This window comes from Phaethon aethereus (assembly GCF_964289735.1).
Source record: "Phaethon aethereus genome assembly, chromosome: 6".
Lineage (NCBI taxonomy): Eukaryota > Metazoa > Chordata > Aves > Phaethontiformes > Phaethontidae > Phaethon > Phaethon aethereus.
The window spans coordinates 29,029,626-29,049,703 of NC_138580.1; the positions used below are offsets into that span (position 1 = coordinate 29,029,626).

The 20,078-nt window shown below is 38.7% G+C and overlaps 1 protein-coding gene across 1 annotated transcript in view; it reads left to right on the forward strand.

The window, feature by feature from the left end:
* PARD3B (par-3 family cell polarity regulator beta) overlaps positions 1-20,078 on the forward strand; it is a gene marked incomplete at both ends in the record, with an annotated part of 412,476 nt that overhangs the window by 265,981 nt on the left and 126,417 nt on the right. The window contains 2 exons of the mRNA XM_082001608.1: positions 6,476-6,682; positions 7,668-7,902. Coding sequence (XP_081857734.1) covers positions 6,476-6,682; positions 7,668-7,902 — 442 coding nt within the window. The remainder of the gene's footprint in view (positions 1-6,475; positions 6,683-7,667; positions 7,903-20,078) is intronic.

Here is a 20,078-nt window from a genome sequence, read left to right on the forward strand (position 1 = left end):
TATTAGCAAAAGGTATCCCTTTTCCAGGTTATTTTGTTAAAAATCTAGCTTTTTTTTCCTTGGTCTTAATGTTCACAGCTATAGAAAAGCACACACAAAGGAAGTGTTTTATATAATTTATTTTTTATTAGCAAGTTAAATTGGTGAAATTTGAAATGTATTTTTCTTTATTGCCTTGGCTTGGCTTTTCTTTTACAGTAATCATCTTCCTTGATGTTGTAATAACCTAAATTAATCCCTGAACGACGCATAAAGCAATCTTTAACATGCAGCTTATATGAACATTTGTAAAAATGTGTCCAGGCCAAAACATGATGCATAAAAATGACATACCACTTTTTAAAAAAGAAAATAATTAAGAACAATAAAATTATTGATATGAGAGAATTTCTTTCTGCATTCACATGTAAAGAACTCAAAAAAAGCTTTGAATTAGCAAAGAAAACTGAAAGCTTAATATGAACTTTTTGCATCCTTTTAATTTGCTACTTCTGATTTAAATTAGTCATTTTTAAAAATACAGTTTCAGGCTTGATGACTAAGATTGAGTAATAATTCAGCAGCTTATTTCAAAATAGGCTTAAGTCTTAACAAAATAGGCAGATTATAACCATGAATTTAACGTAAGTATTGGCTTGCTTTCTTCTGTTCTGCTACTGAAGTAGTTTCCTCCTCTCTCCCACAGGTCAAAGGTAACGCTCTAGATGTTAGCCTCATACCATTAAAAGTGCCTTGTTTAAATATTAGTGCAGGGACTCTCACTTTGTGTTAAACTTTGGCCTAGGAACAAAAATGTTGGTTTAGTTTGAGAAGTGTAATTTATATCAATTAATCTCAGAAAGTGTCACATTTCCCAATCTTTTAAAGCTGTATTGAAATGTTTAACCTTATCAGAGGGTGGGTGTCGAAGTAGCAGTAAAGCAATCTCAGGGCACTGGAATTTTTTTATTACTACTCAATTCCAGACTGATCAGTTTACAAGGTGCCTGAAATCACTGGGGAATCATACTTTCTAAAAACTGGACTTTTTCCTGTCTGCATTGCTTTTCCTATAGCTATCTTCCTCTAGCAGGCTGTAACAGCTATATCTAAAATCAATTTGATATATATAAATATCCTTGAGGAGCAAGCTCCGGCTTTGTAGAAGGTCAGGTGGCTTAGTTTATACTGGGACCTGTTCGAAGGGCAAGTGCTGCCGTTTGCACCAACTGGAGAAAGAACACTAGCCTGCCGGAGGAGTAGGGATTCAAATGCCTAGGGAGACTTCTCACTGGATGCAGAGCTATACTGTGAAGTGGAAGGTTGTGTGAGAGGTTAAACTAGTGTAACCAAACGAAGAAAACTAATCATTTCAACAGGTAACATCAGAAGTTCTTTTATGCAAAGACAGGCTTGGCTGCATTTTGTCCAACGTTCAGCGCTAACCGAGCAAATGTATGTGCCATTTCTCAGAGTGCTTTTGCTTGAAGCTCGCTCTTCTTTTGCTCCGAATTCTTAGCTTTAATATTGTTGCACTGTGAAACTCGCTAGCTTTTTTCAGACATTTGATGCTGTATATATTATTCTTTCTGAAATATTAACATGTCCTTTTTCAGTACTGTTGTTTGTTAGTGGTAAGACTATAGAAAAGAGCCACATCAGCGTATGTTTCTAAGACAAAGGTAGTGTGTATTCACCTCTTGCCTAATGGCTGCCTTATTCCAAGCCTTTCCTCTTTAGTTGGCTAAAGCTCAGTGTACCTTCTGGGCTACTAATTGTGAACTGCCATTATTCATAGTTGAAATTGCAGTTTGTGCAAATATGGGCTAAATTGCAATCATTAATGTAGTAAAATAGATTGAAGTGTCTGTAAATCTGAAGACTGTAGCTGGCTCTTCTAATCAGGGAACTTGTTAAATTCTCCCATGCTTTGATTTCTCTTTCTTAGATTATTTTTTTTTCCTTCTGTCAGGTGTGGGGTTATTCTGTGTTCAATATTCCTGCTTCTAATTTGGAATGCTTGGTTTGAGGTATAAAATGAGCAAAACGATACATGTTGTCTTTAATATGTGAGTGCAAGATAGTGATTTTTCTCTTGCTTTTTATCATGCTCTTCATAATCTTTTCTATGCTACCTGTATAAACTAGTGTTGAAGCAAAGACTACGGTATGATCTAAGGTTATTCTACAAAAACATCCTATTAAAGTTCTTCATTTGAAAATCACAAGCGAGATGATGTAATGACTTTCAATTCCTCCTTCCAAAATGATTCTCTGCATTGAATCCATTGATGATTGAGGAAGTATCTGAATATAAAAATACGTGAGAGGAAAAAGTCTTTTGCAGTTGTGCATACTGTGAATCCTGCCAGAAACAAATGAAGCTACACTAAACAAAATGGTTCAGACAGAATTGAATATGAATTATTTTAAGTCACCGTATGCTGTTGCAACCCTGTGGGTAAGAACCATGTCTGTCTACCTATTCTCTGATATTTATGGCACATGGAGATTGGTAATAATGACAAATGTTTTATCTTTTAACCTTAAGCTTGTTAAAAGAGACACTCACAGCTTTCACTTTATACACCAACTTATTTAGAGGCAAATTTCGAAAAGGAGGTAAAGGGAGAGTAAAGCTGTCAGGTCTTACTGGCTGTCTCTTGCCTTTTGTATCTTTGGACATCTTTCAATACCAGAAACTACTAATAATAGTAATAAAAGAACATAAAGCAGGTTTATCTTTTCTAGTACATTAAGAAAAAAATCAGTAGTAGCCATGTTGGCATTGAGCAGAAAATGAAAGTATATGTAATGCCATCTTTCAGTTAAAGGATGATCAGTTACAGGTATCATCTAGGAACCAACAAATTGGTTTCAGACAGTCGTAGGCAGGTACTATATCAGTTGTTGTTTTCTCTCATAAATTCAGTAGAGATGCATAAGTAACTATTTATTTTTAAAAAAGTGGGTACTTCAGTTGACTTTTTATCATTGTACTACAAGAAGCAGTAAAATGAGGGCTCAAGAATTTAAAATCCATAAAAATGAACATTTTTTACACAGTGAAAAATTAAACTATATTTTTATATTCACAACCTGGGTAGGGCTAGATATGTACATTCGCACACACCCCACACACCCCCAGAAATGTCTGTTAATAACTTATGAAAGATGAGAAGGAGTTTTCTGTTCATTTGCTGTGAGTTTTTTTGGTTTGTTTTTTTTTTTAACCAGTGAGGAAAAATTCATGTTTTCAGGTTTATAGCAGTCCTAAAGGTCTGCAGAAATGGAAGAAATACTGGTGGGGGGCAAGTAGGGAATTTTCCCTAGTTGGGATCTGGTATTTGTTCTTTACAGTGTCTTGTGCATCTCTGTAAAGCATCCAGTAACAGGCGCTGGGTGTGAAAGCAAGGGGACCAGTCTCCCTGCTTAGGGAAGCTCCTCAGCTCCAGTATCGTTAGTTGTGCACTAATATGATGTGACTGCGACTGCAGCATCCTTACAATGAAAAAAACCCAAAACCAAACTGAATTGCAAAAATACGAAGTTCTTACTGGAAACCTTGGTGAAAATGTCCAAGGATGTAAACTTCTTGACTCAGTGTTCCCCTTCTTTGTGAGGATGTATTGCTACTACTGTCATCAATAAGAAAAAATAAAGTTATTTTTCACCTGGGTTAAGATGCTTCTTCATGCGTGGATTTTCATGGTAATAGTGAGAAACTTCCAATGTTGCCAGTGAAATTTCAGACTAAATTATTACAGTCTTTGACAGGGGCAATTAAACTATGAAGTGACCATAAGCCAATTCTATTTCTTTTGGGGACATTAGAAAAAAAATACTCAGTTTTCCAAAGTGGTGGTGTTCTGAATTCACTTGGTAGCTAAAGAGTGCTCCATTTAGTTTCTCTTTCCTCTTTTTAGTAGCAAACTGAAAATACTACATGAAAGCCACTATAAGTGTTCTCTCTAAAATTTAAAAAAAAAACAGGAAGTTATTGCTAAAATTAATTTTTGAGGGGGACTTTTATGTTAGGACAAAATACCAAAATAAAGACTATTTATACAGAAAAACGTACTTTGGCAATGACTCGGTGTTTCCCATGCAATTGTTTAAGGCATGTATTGGACAAAGAACCTTCTCTTGGTGACCCTGACTGAAGTGGATAGTATGTGACCAGGTGCCTAAAACTGCACAACTGTGTGTGCAGGGCAAACTGCAGCAAGGCCGAGCAGGCAAGTTGCTTTCTGCTACATGTAACATTAGAGCGTGTCGCTCCAAACCTTAGGTTGTTCCCTTGGATTTTCTTAGGAATGGCCTTCGTATGTTAAAAGTAGCCTTCCAGTCTGAGTAATTGGCTTAGCTTTATATAGGACAGGCTCTAACCAGCATTTAAGCTGAGGCTTTTTTTTCCAGGTAAATACACTTTAGGGCACTAACTTAATGTAGTGCAGCTTGTACTGTATGTGTGTATAGCCACCTTTGTGCTGGCTTTTGACACAGCTGTATTGGGAAGCTGCAGCAGCTGGAAATCAGCACTGGCCGCAAAGCCTCCCCGAGCCATGGGCGCCCGCTGATCCCTGTGGTCTGTGGCCATGCAGAGCCATGGCCCTTCTCAGCGACTGCACTGCCCGCTTCTGGAGGTCGGCCTATGGCCATTGCTTCCTTGCAGATGCTCTAGTCACCTTAAAACCATCCCCAAGGCGATACCGCTCGTCGGAGGCTCTGCAAGCAGCGAACTGGGTGCCTGCTGCCCACGGAGGTGGGAGCTGTAGCCCCCGGCACGCCTCTGCCAAGGCAGCCCTCAGCCTGTGACCCAGCCTGGCCGAGAGCTGCGCTTTCCCGGGGCCACTGCGGCCTGCCGCGCTCTGCCACATTTACCGCTGTGCCCCGTCTTCTAGGGAAGCAGCCCATCAAACCCGTTTCCTGACTGAAAAACAAGAAAGCTTTTTCTCTGCTGATCAGCATCGCTTTCCCTTTGCCACCTTTTGCAGTGATGATGCTTCCCTTCGTTTTGTTCCTTCTCAGCCCAAGATAGGCACCACAGTGGCTCTTACTAATGCACAAGTTTTCAGTGATTTTTAAGTACCTTTGTATTGTATGCAAGCCATTGCTCTAACTCCATTTTAGCACTTGCTAATTTGGCAACAATGGTAGTCTCCAGAATGGCAATTAGTGAACAAAAGAAGGTTGCACTGTGTGACCCAGCAACCAGACTTCCCTTAAACTTGTTTGTCCCCACCACCTTATTTTCAGTTACATATCAGTCTGCAAGTAATGGAAGTGTAAACTGCTTTATGTAGATACTACTGATGAGTCTGTATTTTGTGCGAATTCTTAGCTTTTTTTCCTTTTAAGAATTCACTGATCAGACACTTTTAGTTCAGAAATATCTGCACTCTAGGATTGCTGAATCCCAGCACATAGTGCTAACGTATCTGTCTTTTTCTGTGATCCTTGAATCTCTTCAGGCATGACAGTATATCGACACCTATGTGAAGAACTTCCAATCTTATATTCTCCTGTTGCTTGCTGTTAGGATCGCTTAAAAGTTGAAAACGAAAGCATTTGTGTTCTCAAAGACAGAAGGCATATTGCAAGGCAAAGTCTGTATGTCACATTTACTGTTCTGCTGTATGAAAAATAAGTAGATGCTACAAAGGCTTTTAAATTAAGCTGTGAATTTCTTCATTGATTAGTATGCATGTATTCGTTGAACTTTATTCTTTACCTATTCTACTATCGTTGTGTTAATACTAATTAACACTAATGCTGCCACAAAATAAAGTATTTCTAAAGTCAGATAGTCAAGTATTCAAAGAAATGAAAGGTTTGGAAGACTTGGGGGGTATTTGCTCTTTTTTATATGAAGTGCTTGCTTATGCCTATAAACAAGGAAAGAGGCAGCAACACCGGTTCTTAAGCTGTGCTTTGGAAATATTTGTTTCTTGAAAAAGACTGCTGTGTATGTTGATAACATAGCACCAATTTCAGCTTGAAGAAAAACATTGAATGAAACTGAGAGAGAAGTAATAATACCTTCTCACAAGAGAAATGTGTTTGAAAATACCAACCATTCATACAACCTGACCCATTCTAAAAACTAAAACTGTTGTTGTGTAGCAGTGTTTGTTTTAATGAGTCTAAGGATAATGTTCTCCCTGAGACTGTTAGCAGTGTCCAGTTGGATATTGCTGTCAAAGGGTGAAGAAGCAACCCCATCCTTGTCATTGGTACAGACTTTAAACTGATAAAAAGGAAACCAGCTATTGCCCATTACTGTTCTCAGGTCTGTAAATTATGTGCCATTGCCTCCAAGCCTGAATGGAGATATCTACTGAACTAGGTTTAACTTGTTATTTTTAGAACAGATTACATTGATTGCATACTATTTCAAAGGCCCCAAGTAATAAAGTACACAATTAAACATATCTGACTAGTTTAATTTCTCTTGTGTGGTTTTATGTATAAAAACTTAAATATTTGTTTTCAGACTCTTCTGGCAAAGATTTTGGTCCTACTCTGGGATTGAAGAAATCCAGTTCCCTTGAGAGTCTTCAGACTGCTGTGGCCGAAGTTAGGAAGAACGAACTCCCTTTTCACAGACCCAGGCCTCACGTGGTCCGTGGTCGAGGGTGTAATGAGAGTTTCCGAGCTGCCATTGACAAGTCGTATGATGGACCTGAAGATGGAGAAGAGGGTATGTTGCTAATGGCACTTATTGAGGCAGCCACCTTCACTTAGCACTGCTGAGGGCCAACTCAATAAAGCACATAAGCAAGTGATTTAGTCCAACTGAAGTTGATCACATTTTAAAAGCTGCACATGTCTTCTACTGAATAGCACTGTCTTTGCAGTACCCCATCCAACCTTGACTGGGTTTAGTGTAAAGTCTTTCACTGATCTCCTTTGGGGCAGGGGTGCGTTGGAGGATTTAGAACTCAATCCTTAAATAATTGTATTTTTCAATTTCAAGAAGCAGCTGCCTTCTTCAGATTACATTAAAAATTATTTTGCTTGTTTTATAGAGCTGTCTACAATTCCCCCTTCTCCAACGAGAAAATTTATTTCCTGTTATAGACAAGGCAGAGTGTATTGATAGCACCCTGCTGCTCATTCTGTCACCGTGGGCTTTATAGACCTCCAGTCTGGAAATATGTCTCCTTTAGCATGAAGCATAAAACTGCTTGGATGCTGAGGCCCCCAAATAGAAACAACACAGCTCTTCTCCAACCAGACGGAACAGTTTATCTATTTCTTTTTTAGCTGTTAAAATAGAAAGATTCCAGGGAATGAATAAAATTGTTTCGTTACGTAGGTTGGTTATGTCAGTTGCCAGCATCTTTTGCTGAAGTAAGCTCTCAGTGTTTGCATCCCAGCATGTCAGTTTTCTCTAGCTGATGGAGGTTAACAAAGTAGACTTCAAATAGAATGGTTTTGCCATGTCGAGGTTTTTGTATCGGGAATAATAACACAAAAACAAGTCATTGAAATAACTCTGTAATTTACAATAGAAATCTGCTTGAATTCACTGGATATGTTTAGTCTGCTTCTTAAATTATTCAATTAAATGAGTAAGTGTTGTGAGTCATTTGAGCACTTTGTAGATACTCAGGCTGTATTTCATGTGTTTGCATTTTGGTGGCCCCTAGCCATCCTCACTCCTTTTTTTTCATTCTGGGCAGATGGTTTGTCTGATAAGAGCTCTCACTCTGGTCAAGAAGCTCAGAACATGGAATCTGTCCCTCCAGGGAACCCTGAAATAGAAGATGCAGAAGCCAAAGCAAAAAAAGACAAAAAAAATAGAGAGAAAGAGAAGAAAAAGGAAAAGGGCAAATCTAAAATCAAAGAGAAGAAAAGGAAGGAAGAAAATGAAGATCCAGAAAAGAAAAAGAAGAAAGGCTTTGGTGTCATGTTGAGGTACGGCATTTAAAAAAGTAAAACAGACTCCCATTCTCATTATAATACAGGAAACAACTGATGCTCTCATAAAGTAGTGGAAAAATTATTTCATTTGGACGCAAAATAATGTTTATGTTATTTAAAAAGAAAGCAGTTTATACTTTTACACCAAACTTGTAGCTGAGGCAGAAGACATTTGGCAGACAAAATGTCTTTTTGTGCCTTTGAAATTCATTCCCATATGTCAGAAAAGATTCAAGGTTTCAGGCTATAAACAAGCGTGTGTCGGTGGGGGAGGCTTTGTGGTGAATATTTCTGAGTAATACATGACCTACTCCCACGCCCAGACCTTCGCCTTCTCTTCCCTTGCTTATCTGCTTCCTTCACGAGCTTTGGGGAGAGCAGGATTGCTCGTGTTACTGTAAACAGTCCAGTAACATTTGCAGTTGCTGAATACCACTAGCTGTGATAAAATCTTTGCTTTACAGCTTCAGCCATTGCCTGCAGTGGTCAAAAGCTCACCATCCTCCCTGTCCAGCATGCAAGTGTTTGGATTTCTTCTGTGGCTTGGTTGGTTTCTGGAATCATCGGAGATTAGACAAAGTTCTTCAGGCCATTCCCCTGCTATTGCTGGAGCCTTTGGCGCTGCAGGCGTTCTGGTTGCTATCAACCGTGCCTCTGGTACCTGTTTACTGAGGATTAAAGTGTTTCCATTTAAGTAGATCTTTGCAATTAATGTAGGGTATGTGAATGAAATGTAATGATCGCCTGGCGGAGACTAGACTGTATGACCATGTGGTTACTTGTGGCACTGAATGCTTAATGTTAGCTTTAGGAGGGTATTGGTGTTTCTTAGCATACTGTATTGTAAACAAGCCAGATACATAAAAAAGCCAAAATCATTGTTTAGGCAAAAATGCATTTGACTAGTAATCTAAGAAGTTCAGCTGCAAAATCATTCATTTAGTGATATTCATTAGGATGGTGATATATGAACTCTCAGGTTTCTGTTGATATGTCGCCTGGAGTCAAATGGCTTATGTTGTATTGACATGGAAGGTTTTAGCTGGCTTTCTTCCATGTATCATCAGTAGGAGTCCTCAAAATTGTCCTATCAACTTTTGAACCTGTAGAGATACTGTCAAAAATATACAGGATTGCTTATGTGCCAAATTTGCATGATTTCAGCAGTTGTTAGTGTTGGTAAGATGAAGGTGCGTGGGTATACCGGTCTGCATTCAGATGAGGCTCTTCAGGAATGCTGAGGCGGCACATACATCTGTGCATTGCACCTGCATTTGTGTTCATACTGTTTAAAGAAATAGGGCTTAACATGGAACAGCAGTCAAAACACTGAATAGTTAGGAGGGTGACTTCAACAACTCTCTTGTGTATCTTAAGCTTTATGTCTATTTTCATTCTTCTTTTTAACTCTTTGGTGTCAATAGGGCTGTTGGAAGAGGAGGAGAGTGACACAGAGGTCTGACAAAATCATAAGTGTTCTGTTTCATGTGTCACTGGCAGACTGAAAGTTTGAAGAGCAAAGTCTTACGGGGGTGTGATGCCTGAGCCAGAAAGAATATGGGACGATGTCAGAAGCCAAAACAAGTTTGGGTTGTAGTTGACAAAAAATCTGATAATGATCAACATGCAATGCTGGGAACAATAGGTTACCATTCTTAGTGATTCCCTTTTCAGAATCTATTTCACATTTTGATTGTACATGAGCTCTATACATCTGTTCTTTTCATAAGCTTGCTTTTCATTTAGATTGATAGTCTTACCAGCAGACAGTAATTGTTAATAATATTTATTTATCTGTATGGCAGCACAGAATGGGAATTTCTATCCCACACCATTGAAAACCTCTACAAAGCCATAAAGATGGAAGCAATAGGTTATAATGAACGGAGAAGGAGTCGTTTGTAAGAGCTAACAGTTCAGCTGGGAGGTTTTTAGAGGTTCTGTGTCCTTGTCAAGTGTTTCTTCCTACAATTTATAAAGTTGTTCTTAAAAAGAAATTCCTTCCTGAGAGGGTGAGCATCCTAGGGAATCCCAGCCATGACAAAAGTGAAAGAAGGGTGATGACCTGTAAAGATTGAACAAGAGCAAACAGTGTGAGTTTACAAAAAAAGAATTGGGGACCATGTGTCCTGCTCGAGATGAGCAAAACCAAGGCTGGTGTTTTTGCAGGGAGAAACTGCTGTGGATGACATGAAAAACAGAAATAATTAATCTGAATGTTTTTAAAAGAAGCAATAGTAAACTAATGGGGGAAACTTAGAAGGGGTCAAATACTGACTAAATACTGGATTCAAGAGGTATTTTTCAAACTGGAGTTTTGCACTGATGTGAAAAGTGAGGAGTCAGTGTCAGGAGGGCTAGGGAGGAGGAGACTGTGGGAAGAAGGTTTGAATGATCAAATGTTTTAGCAGCACGGATGGAATGAAACAGCCAGATTTTTTATGACATTGTGGAGATGAGACTGGCATGTTTTATTCGTAGAACATCTGTGGAGGGAAAGAGAGAAGCTGAAGATGACGAAGTTGTGAGCTTCTGCAGCAGGCAAGGTGACTACTAATTCTTGGTAGCTTGGTAGCTAAGAGAAAGAAGTAGAGAGAAGTACTTAGAAGCAGAGATGAGTTCAGTTTTTGACATGCTGAGTTAAAATTGGAAGGGGAACCTGCCATAGGAGGCATTAGAAATGTAAACACCGTAAAGGAGCAGAAAGCTGGATGGAGAATGAAGTCTGTAGTGTGCCTTTCATAGATAACGGTGGTAGTAGTACTGTGATCCCCTATGTGGGAGACCACCAAAATGAGGAACAAGGAACAGAGCCCCTGCGAGCCTGACAGGAGAGAAAGACCAAGAGAAAAGAAGTTAAGAAAGCAACTGGCAGGATTGGGAAGACTATGTATCTGCCTGGGACCAGGCGGTGCCATGGATTTTTTCAAGTAGTCTAGTGACTGCAGCCATGTAACTAATTGATCCTACTGAGACCTGGAACCCCACACTGATACATTCATACTGTTTGTAATTTGTGCTGCCTTGTTCAGAGCTATTTCAGCTATCTGCATAGTTCTGCTATGCTGTGTAGATGCATCCAAACAGGAAAACAGACTTGCTGAACCCATGTCAAGATTGGGTTGAGATAAGTAGGAGACGATCATCTGTGGTGAAAGCTCCAGGACCAGAAGGACAGTGAAAATATTTCTGAGAGCTTGCAAGAATGCTCAGTGCTAATGAAGAAACATGCACTTTCTGGCAAATGACTAGGGTCAGATGTAAAGAACAAAAGGAAGTAGAATTTGAGGCTAGAGCAGCTGCTGGAAGTATCATGCTTGTCCATGGTGGGGTTTTTGTGCTATACTTACTGGGTCATATATACAGCTATAACAAGTGTTATCTGGGTAGTATGTCCATGTGAATTGGCTTGTTTCTGCCTTATAATCAATAACAAAGCATTTCAAGATGTTAAAACCAAACCCAAGTATTTCTGTGTAGTACAAGAAGCATTGAGCTTTAGTCTTTTGCATCTGAGATTTTTGAACATATTGGAATTGCTACTGCAGTGGATTTTTTTTTACTCGTTTTTTTTTTTTAATTTAACAACAGAAAATAGCAAAGCTGTTAGCAGTTGCTAACAGATTTCACTTACTGCCTCATCTGTTGCTCAGCTGCTATTTACTTGTAGTTCCTGGTCTTTTTTTACACATACGAAAAAAAAGAATGATTGCTTTCCTGCTAAGCTTTTCCTGGATTGAAGCTTTATTTAGGTGACTGTGATTCAGGAAGACCATCAAGAAATCATGCTTTTATTTTTGTAATTGTTGTTTTAAAAAAGGTCCTGTTGTTTTACCCAGTATTAACTGGAACTCTTGGCTGCAGCATTTTAATGACTGTGGCACTTGGATCAAAGTATGTTAATATACTGGAGATTTGAAATGCAGATGACACTGGTTATTACTGATTAGTTAAGTCTCTACAATCCAAAGTGCTATTTTACTGTGGTGCATTCTGCACAGTGTTTGTGTTTTCTTGTTTGGTTGGTTCTGATGCATATATTGCCAGCCTGAGTGCATATGTGCTGTCCAAAGAACAACAGAAGTTGACTCTGTTAACTGTTGGTAATATCGGCTAAGAAAGCATTATATTTTAATTTTTGATGTTTTCTGGCACATTGCACCATCATAGCTCACTAAACACACTGCTAGACAACAGGCGGCAAAGTAAATTGATATATATATCAGGAAAACAATTACATTAAATACTCTCATTATTGGAACTGTGAATAAATATATATTGCAGTCTCAGGAAAAAGACAGTGTCTAGTATCTATGCTGAAACTCTTTCAGAACAGAAATAATAGTTCTATGCAGATACATAGCTGCGGCAAGATTATGCAATACCACATTCAAGTCTTGGTTCATCCCTTTTCTTACACTGAGCTGACTGATCCTTTCAGTCTTGAGGAGACTGCTGTACCTCAAATGAGCTTCCCTGTACTTCTTTTTGAAGGTGTTTTGTATTTTCATGGGCAACGCTATAGTGAAAAAAGTGTATTTGTGCCTTTGAATAAAGGCAGTGTGTAGTGTCATTGGTTTAGAACTGTCAAAAGCCTTGTGAGGTGGCTCTGTAGGCTGTTTGGAAGGGTTAATTAACCCCTTGGTGCAGGGTGTTAGAAATCCCTGATGCTGAGCACTAATGCAAAATGCATTATCACTTAGCATCGGGAATACAAAACTGATCTAACCAAGAGGTTAATAAAAGAAAAATTATTCCTCCGTTTGCTAGGTGATGAACTCTAGATTTTAAATACATGATCTATAGTTACTTAATTGCCATGCTTCAAAATACTGTCGAAATACTCTTTTCTAACAAAGGTAGGCTTTATATTCGTTTCTAAATTAAGTTGGAGAAAGGCTGGACCCTTAAATTACCAGGGAAATGTGACCTCTGCTGTGCGGTGCTGCTCTGTATCCTAATCCCATAGCATTTGTTACAGTCCTGGTGTATAATAAACATAATTCTATGGTGCTATCACTACCTTTTCCAGATAGTGATCGTAAAAATTCTGGGCAGCCCTTTCAGCTTTATGGGTATGAAGGCAAGTTAGCTAATGGACTGCAGCCGCACCAATGGCATTTTAATAGGTAGCTCCCCTAGGCAGAGACCAGTAGGCTGAAGTCATAATTTCTTTGTGGTATAAAAACCTAAGAGCAAGTATGTGATTGGTGACTCAGAGTAAAGAATTTTGCTGAACTGGAGTGCAGTGGAAGAACACCCTCTCATTCAGTCTTTATTTCTAGGCTGGATTCAGGAAAAAAAGACAATGAACCTTCTTCAGATAAGGCAACTCTTGTCAACTTAAGTTCACTAGTTTACTAGCAAATATTTTCAAAATTAGTATAGGTGAGAAAATGTCTCAAAAATATTGCACACCAACCATGACTTGCACATTGTGCATGTATACATGGAACTGCAAGTGCAGGAAGCAGGAATATATATCTGTGTGTTAGTTACATTTGCTGTTTCCTCTTCAGAAATAGTGCACTTTCCCACATAACAGTTCATCTTAAATTATTTACCTTCCATTTCACAATGTGAGCCATGAATATTTTATTTTTTTGTCCCCTTAATTTGCCAATTTTCCTTTGAGCTAAGTGCCTTAGTGATTTTAATTTTTCATTCTAGTTGGAAGACAGAAATGACCCTTTTTTCATTATTACTATTATAGGCTTTGTGCTCAGAATGATACTTTTTACAACCAGCGCGGTTGAGCCTGTAATGGTATTGCAGAGTAGACGGCATAATATACAGATATTGACTTCCATTAAGTATAGCACTATGATAGTTTATGGAGAGATTTTTTTTCTGCTCTGTATTGCTCTGAGAAGTTGGGTGTTGTAACAGAAAAGTTAGCAATATAATGAAGAAAGGGCAAATAACAGAGATGTGATTTGCTGGAGAGAGGCAGTGTAATAACTTTTTAATGTATTTGTATGTATATATATATGATGCGGGATATCAGTAGGGACATGGATAGACTAAAAGAAAACCACAAGACTAGATTACATTATGATTTAATTAGGCTAAAGTTATTTTAGAATTTTTTTTCTTCAATATCAAAATTATCTGAGATGGATCATGCCTGTGTATTTGGTAGACAGCATCAGTTAATGAGGCAGATGAGTTATTTAGTGGCCTTGATTTCCTTTTGCCTAATAAAATTCCCACTTTTCAAATAGGTAAATTGGTAAATAAAACTCCTGTTTCCTTCCTTTAAAGAGCACAAGAGCATGAGGGAGAGCATATACCTAATCAATTTAATGTATCTTGAATTTGTGAAGTATTTTTAACTAAAAAAATACAAACACCTCAATTTGTGTGTGTCACTTTATCTTTTGCTCCACTGTATTGATTTCTCGGCTGCATTCATACTCAGACTAAACCAGAGAAAATAAGGGGGTTTTGTACTAAAAATGATCATGTGGACTGCCTACTAAAGGCTTATTTGTTTAATTAAGCATCTGTTCTCCTCTTAATATGCATGCATAAATCTCATTAACGTTAGATGTATGCAAGTGCAGTGAAGTAGACCCCTTATACTCATTACTGAACTTGGATGACAAGATTTATATTTACTTAACAGATCAGAGCAGAAAGTTCCCCCTGACTATTTAAAAGGACTGGAAATACAAACTGTTTGGAAAGAGCATGCTTTTTGTGAAATAGTTGCATGTTCACTTCAAGTTGAAATATCATTATTCAAGCCATTACTAAGCAAAAAAAAAGGCAGCATGCTTTGTCTCTAAGGATTAACTTCGTGCACTAAATTCTGTGACGTGTCTATTTAAATGTATGCTTGCCTGTTTGATACCGACCTCTGGGCATGCCACACCTGCTAAAAAACCAGTGAACTCCAGTCCTGTTGAAAATACAACCAGGTCTTTTCTGGAGGTCGCATATTTCTTCTAAGTGTCTGTCTCCTCTCTCCCAAGAAACGCCTTCTGCAAAAAAAAGTCCTAGAAAGCAAAGTGTATTCTTGATGAATACTAAACACCGTGGCATTGTGTTTATCCTTCATTTGCTATACTTGGCTGTTACTTGTTCTAAAGTCCATCTCTTATCTGAGGATAAAACTTGAATTCCAGATTTTCCATAGAAGTTATGGTACATTGGATATTTCTGTCTGTGGTACAGATGCATTATGGTCAAAGATACTTGAGGGTTTAAAGTCATGCCCACAAGAATTTGAATTAAGGTTTCCTGAGCTGCATTTTAACCAATAAGTACATATTTTGCTTAGGGATACAGTGCAGAGTATGAGTTCTACCACAAGACAGAAAAAACCAGCAGTTTTGCTGATTTTCTGTTTCAGTAGTTCTTGTAACATGAACTTGGTAAATGGCGGGGCTGGGAAGAGAGACAACAATTATCAGAAAAATTACACAGAAAGGGGTTCCTGACAGATTCCTTAACTACAAAGTGCTGGCAGGTGCCAGTTTAATAGGTATTGCCATTAACAGCCATCTGTAGAGAAAATGAAATGTACTCATCTCACCGAATTATGATTTATGCCAGACAAAGCAGTCAAACCGAAGTAATATTTATATTATAATGCAGAGTCATTGATTAAATGCACATGGCATCTCAAATCCAGTTGACATTTTAAGTTGAAATGATTGCAGACATGTAGCCATTTATTTAACTATTACTTTAAAAAATGTGTCTGTACTTGTTATTAATAGAAGAAAGTCAGACCTGACCAATATTTCAATAGGCTGACCTTTTGTTTTGCTGACATATAAAAGGAACAAAGCTCCTTTTGGGGTAGTCACAATTTCAGAGCATATGAAGTATGCTAGCTTCAGAAAAAAATGACCCCTTTGAACCACTCTGACTCTTTCTTCCCTCTTTTCCACACAGGATTTCTGAAAGAAAGTGGACAAGAGATGGTTTAGGAGATAGGAAAATAGTCTGAAAGGGCTTTGTTTCAAGTGCCTGCTCTGCTACTGATTTCTTGGGTGACACTTGTTAACTCACTTAGCTGCTCTGAGCTACAGTTATCCTTATACAAAGGTTATCCTCTGTGCTTATAAAAAATAACAGCATTTCCCTGCCTCATACGATCATTGTTAGAGAAATATGTTCAAAAGTAAATACATTAAAAAAACTAGTCTGGATAATCCTGTAAAAGTATAGCAGACAAATAGTTTTATTTTTAAGAAAATGAAAACTAGTAAGCTTTTCTGTGAATTTTCTCAAACTAATTTTCCTGTAATCTCTAGGATTCTTCCTTCTCTGAGGAATTCTTTCTGTCTTTCCTTTTACTTTTTTCCAGTGATTCCTATTTTTCTCATTTGTTAATCTCCTCTTGCCCACTGTCTTAGTTCCACATAGCATCTCTCCGTTCTCTTTGTAACCTTGTCTCGTTGTTATGTATCTTTCCATCCATTGTTAGCAATCTTTACTCTGTTCTCTTTGGAACAAAAATACGAAGGAAGCCTAGCCCAGTTTGCAAGCTCAACCTTCTGCTGGTGCGCTATTACTGAGAACTGTTTGACAGAATACTGGGTTGCTCACCTTTACCCCTTCTTGCTACTGCTAGTGCCTGAGGTGCCAAGCTGGACCTTCCTCCTCCTCTCCTTACTACCTCCTTAGCTACAGATACTCGTAGATTCAGAAAATGCATTTTTTCTGAAAATTATTTTCAGAAATTACATTGCTTGCAGAAGTGCCTCAGAATTATAGTTGACCTTCTATCTTTTACCCTGATTTTATGCCTTCTTTGCTAGAAAAAATTGATTTGTCATTTCAAATTTAACATGGGCAAACTCATTTTTTCTCTGCAAACTGTTCCTCTTTATGTCCTTACTTTGTCATCATGGAAACTAGCAGCAACTTCCCCTTTTCACAAAGGTCCCTACATGGGATGTCATCTTTCAGTGAACCTTAAACCAACTCAGTGGGGAAGTGTCTAGAATTTGCTCTCTTCTTACACAAAAGCTGAAGACCTGACCGTACCAAAGAAGCTTCTTCCCTTTCTGCTTGGACTCCTGTTGCTTCCAGGTTATGTCAGTCTCTGTTGTGGATCGCATTCTAGATTGTTGTGCTGACAGATGCAGAAGAGAGTAGTCAGAACACGACCAACTTCGTGTCCTTCCCGGTTTGGTCTTGCATTGACAGACCAGTGTGGTAACATCCTGCTTTGAGCAACCATGAACACTTTACCAGCCAGCTTGTCTCAGCAGCATGCTTTCTGCTGCAACGTGTTGCAGCGTGTCTGGGCAGAAAGTATTTTGTACAGCCCTTTAACTTCCCCAAGATTTGCCTCTGCTGTAGAACTTCTATGATGTGTATGAACATTGGCAGGACTAAATGAGTGATGAAGTACAGCTTTATATCCTTTCCATTCCAGGTTTTGCTTTCTATCTCTGTCCACCAGTAGTAAGTAAGAAAAGCTCTTTACAGCTTCCTGCTCTGCACCACATTTGGCTGTGTCGCATTCACCTCCACCTCTCCTCATTTGTGTGGAATCTGTTAGGATGTGAGTGCAATGGTGCAGGATTGATCCTTACCCAGCAGCTCCTGCTTGTTCCAGCTGCAGTGTTAACTCCATCTTCTTATCACCTCCAGCCCTCCGTCCTCTGGTGATGCTTGTTTTGTCACCAGGTTTCTTCCCTTGTTACTTTCTCCTCCTCCCTCTACCCCACTCTGTACCCCAGGCTCTGTCGTGTCCTAACTGTCACCCAGCCTATGCAGAGCTTTGACTAATAAGCCTAGCGAAGTTTGTTAATTTGGGCTCTGCCCTGTGTGTGTGTTGCTTCTACTTTGCACCTTGTCATGAGGAGCCACTGCTCTGATTTCTCCCTGGTTGTGATGCTGCATGACGTTTAGCATAGAAGTTCATTATGCTATTGAGTGCTCCCCTCACAGAATATTTACATTCAAAGAACCTTCCCCTGCTTGCTTCCTTTGGTCGGTAGAAATGACGTCTCTGGGGTCTTGGCTTGGACCTGGGGCATTTGAGATAATTTGATCTTACTCTTTAGAAGTCTTTGAATAATTACTAGTGGTGAAAATGAAGATGTCTTCTCCCTTTTCCCTTTCTGTTCATGCAACTTCCCACTTCTGTCCTTTTTTTTTTTTTAATTGTTGAGGAGAAACAGTAAAGAAGGAATAAAAGGGAACCTGGGCAAATATAAAATATTAGCCAAATGGTGGCATGAAAAAAACTATCACCCTCTGTGTGTGTATATACATTATATAAACTGAGATATGTGTCACCACTAGTTTAGGAATTAAAAAAAAAATATTCAAGTCTTAAAGGTTGACTCAGAAGATGAAAAATTGTCTGTCTCTGTGTGTACGTGTAGTACAAGATACACAGGCCACTAAGTATCTGCTATAGTTCTTCAGCATTTAACTTCAGTATTAGGTTTGAAGTAATGAACTGCATGCCTGTGCCATTCATTGTCACTAATTTGCAAGTAGTGAATACCTGGCCTCACACTAACCCCAGGTTATCAGGTTGGTTGGTAATAATGTGTAAATAGAATTGTAAAGCTATTTTCTGGTGATACAAGGCCACCACTGTTGTCTGCTATTTTCCTTCTAGCCAAAGAACCCCACTAAGTAATGAGTTGGGTACTGTTGGTTCTACCTCTGTCATCTTTTTGTTTAGCTTTTTATCCTCTAATGTGGAAATCTGTATTACAGTAACTTAGTAAAACAGACTTCCTAATGTTCTGGTTTTAATTAAAATTAGATTGAGGAAATAAACAATTCAAATAAGTTAGCTTTCCTTCCCCCTGCCCCCCCAATATGCTTTCCATATCCTCTCCTGCATTTGGAAGTGCTTGTTTCCATGCACATGCTCTTGAATTGTTCAGCCTCCCTAACCCAAAGTGGGGAAGGACTGTCAAGGAAGGTCACTTTCATTCATTTAGTCTTTTCACCAGTATATGTTGTTAAATTACTGATTTTTGTCTGTTTGTTTTGATGCAGTCTGCACTGTAAAACACAATTCTTAATAGAAATGTTTTGTCAAAATGTGAAGATTTCACAAAACCAAAAATGCAGTGCTCTTGAGAAAAAATTTCTGTTACACAGTTGCAGATCACTTTTACTATGACTATACATATATATACACCCACACCAGAGAGTTGAGTGACATAATCTAATTTACTCAAAAAGAAATTAGCAAATTTTTCTTTCCTTTAAAAAGGCAAAATGTCATGGATGTAAGTGCTGCAGTGGGTTGATGTATCTCTTCATCTCTGAAGACCTCCGCCCCACCTTTTTCTTAATGAATTCCCATTTAGGCTATTTTAGCTTGGTTGTCATTTGTTGCTTCCCAAACCATCAGTCATCTGCAGCAATGGAGGGTGCAGTAGGCAGGCTCAGGCAGACCTCTAGGAGCTCTGGGCTGAAATGGTTTGGGAAGATACGTAGAGAAATTCCTAGGTGTAGATCTGCTTTGAATTCTCTCTGCCCATAGCAGTAGCATTAGCTGCTTTGTTCCTACATGTGAGATGTTTGCTAATTTCAGTAATTACAAAGTGGAAGTTGTATTTACGTATTTGTAGTATGAATGCTGATGATGTTCTATAAGACCCGGATGAGACCTGTAAATCCTGTGGTGCTGGTTGTCTGTAAACTGCATGATTTGTTGATTTGCCTGTGAAGTCTGTTGCACTCGGTGAGTGGTGAAAACTGATTTGGCATGCAAGCTTGCTAACTCTGAGTGGTTAACTGGCTTTAGTCCCTGGTGCGGTAATAAAGTGGATTTGGTTTTATTGCTGCTCCTGCATGGAAATTACTGTTAAAAATCTGTGTTGTAGAGATACTTCAGTGTTTTACAAAGACTTACATGTTTCTGCGTGCTTGGAGGGGAGGAAGGAAGCCACAAAGTATGTACTCTAGCAGTCTCATTAGAAGCACACCAAGTTTTAGGCAGTCTAAAGTATGCTAACAAATATGTTCCAATAGGAGTATATTTATTTAGTTAGTCCTTAACATTTATTCTGGCTTAAATACCAGCTTCCTCTATTTTGTGGGGGTATTCAGGTTGGAGAGAATGAGTTCAATCTTTTTTGGTTTTAGGCTAGAGTTTAGAGAAATTGAAAGGTGAGGTTCGCGTCATAGTGGGAAGAAAGATCACTACTGGCCCTAGACCCACTGCAGAAAAC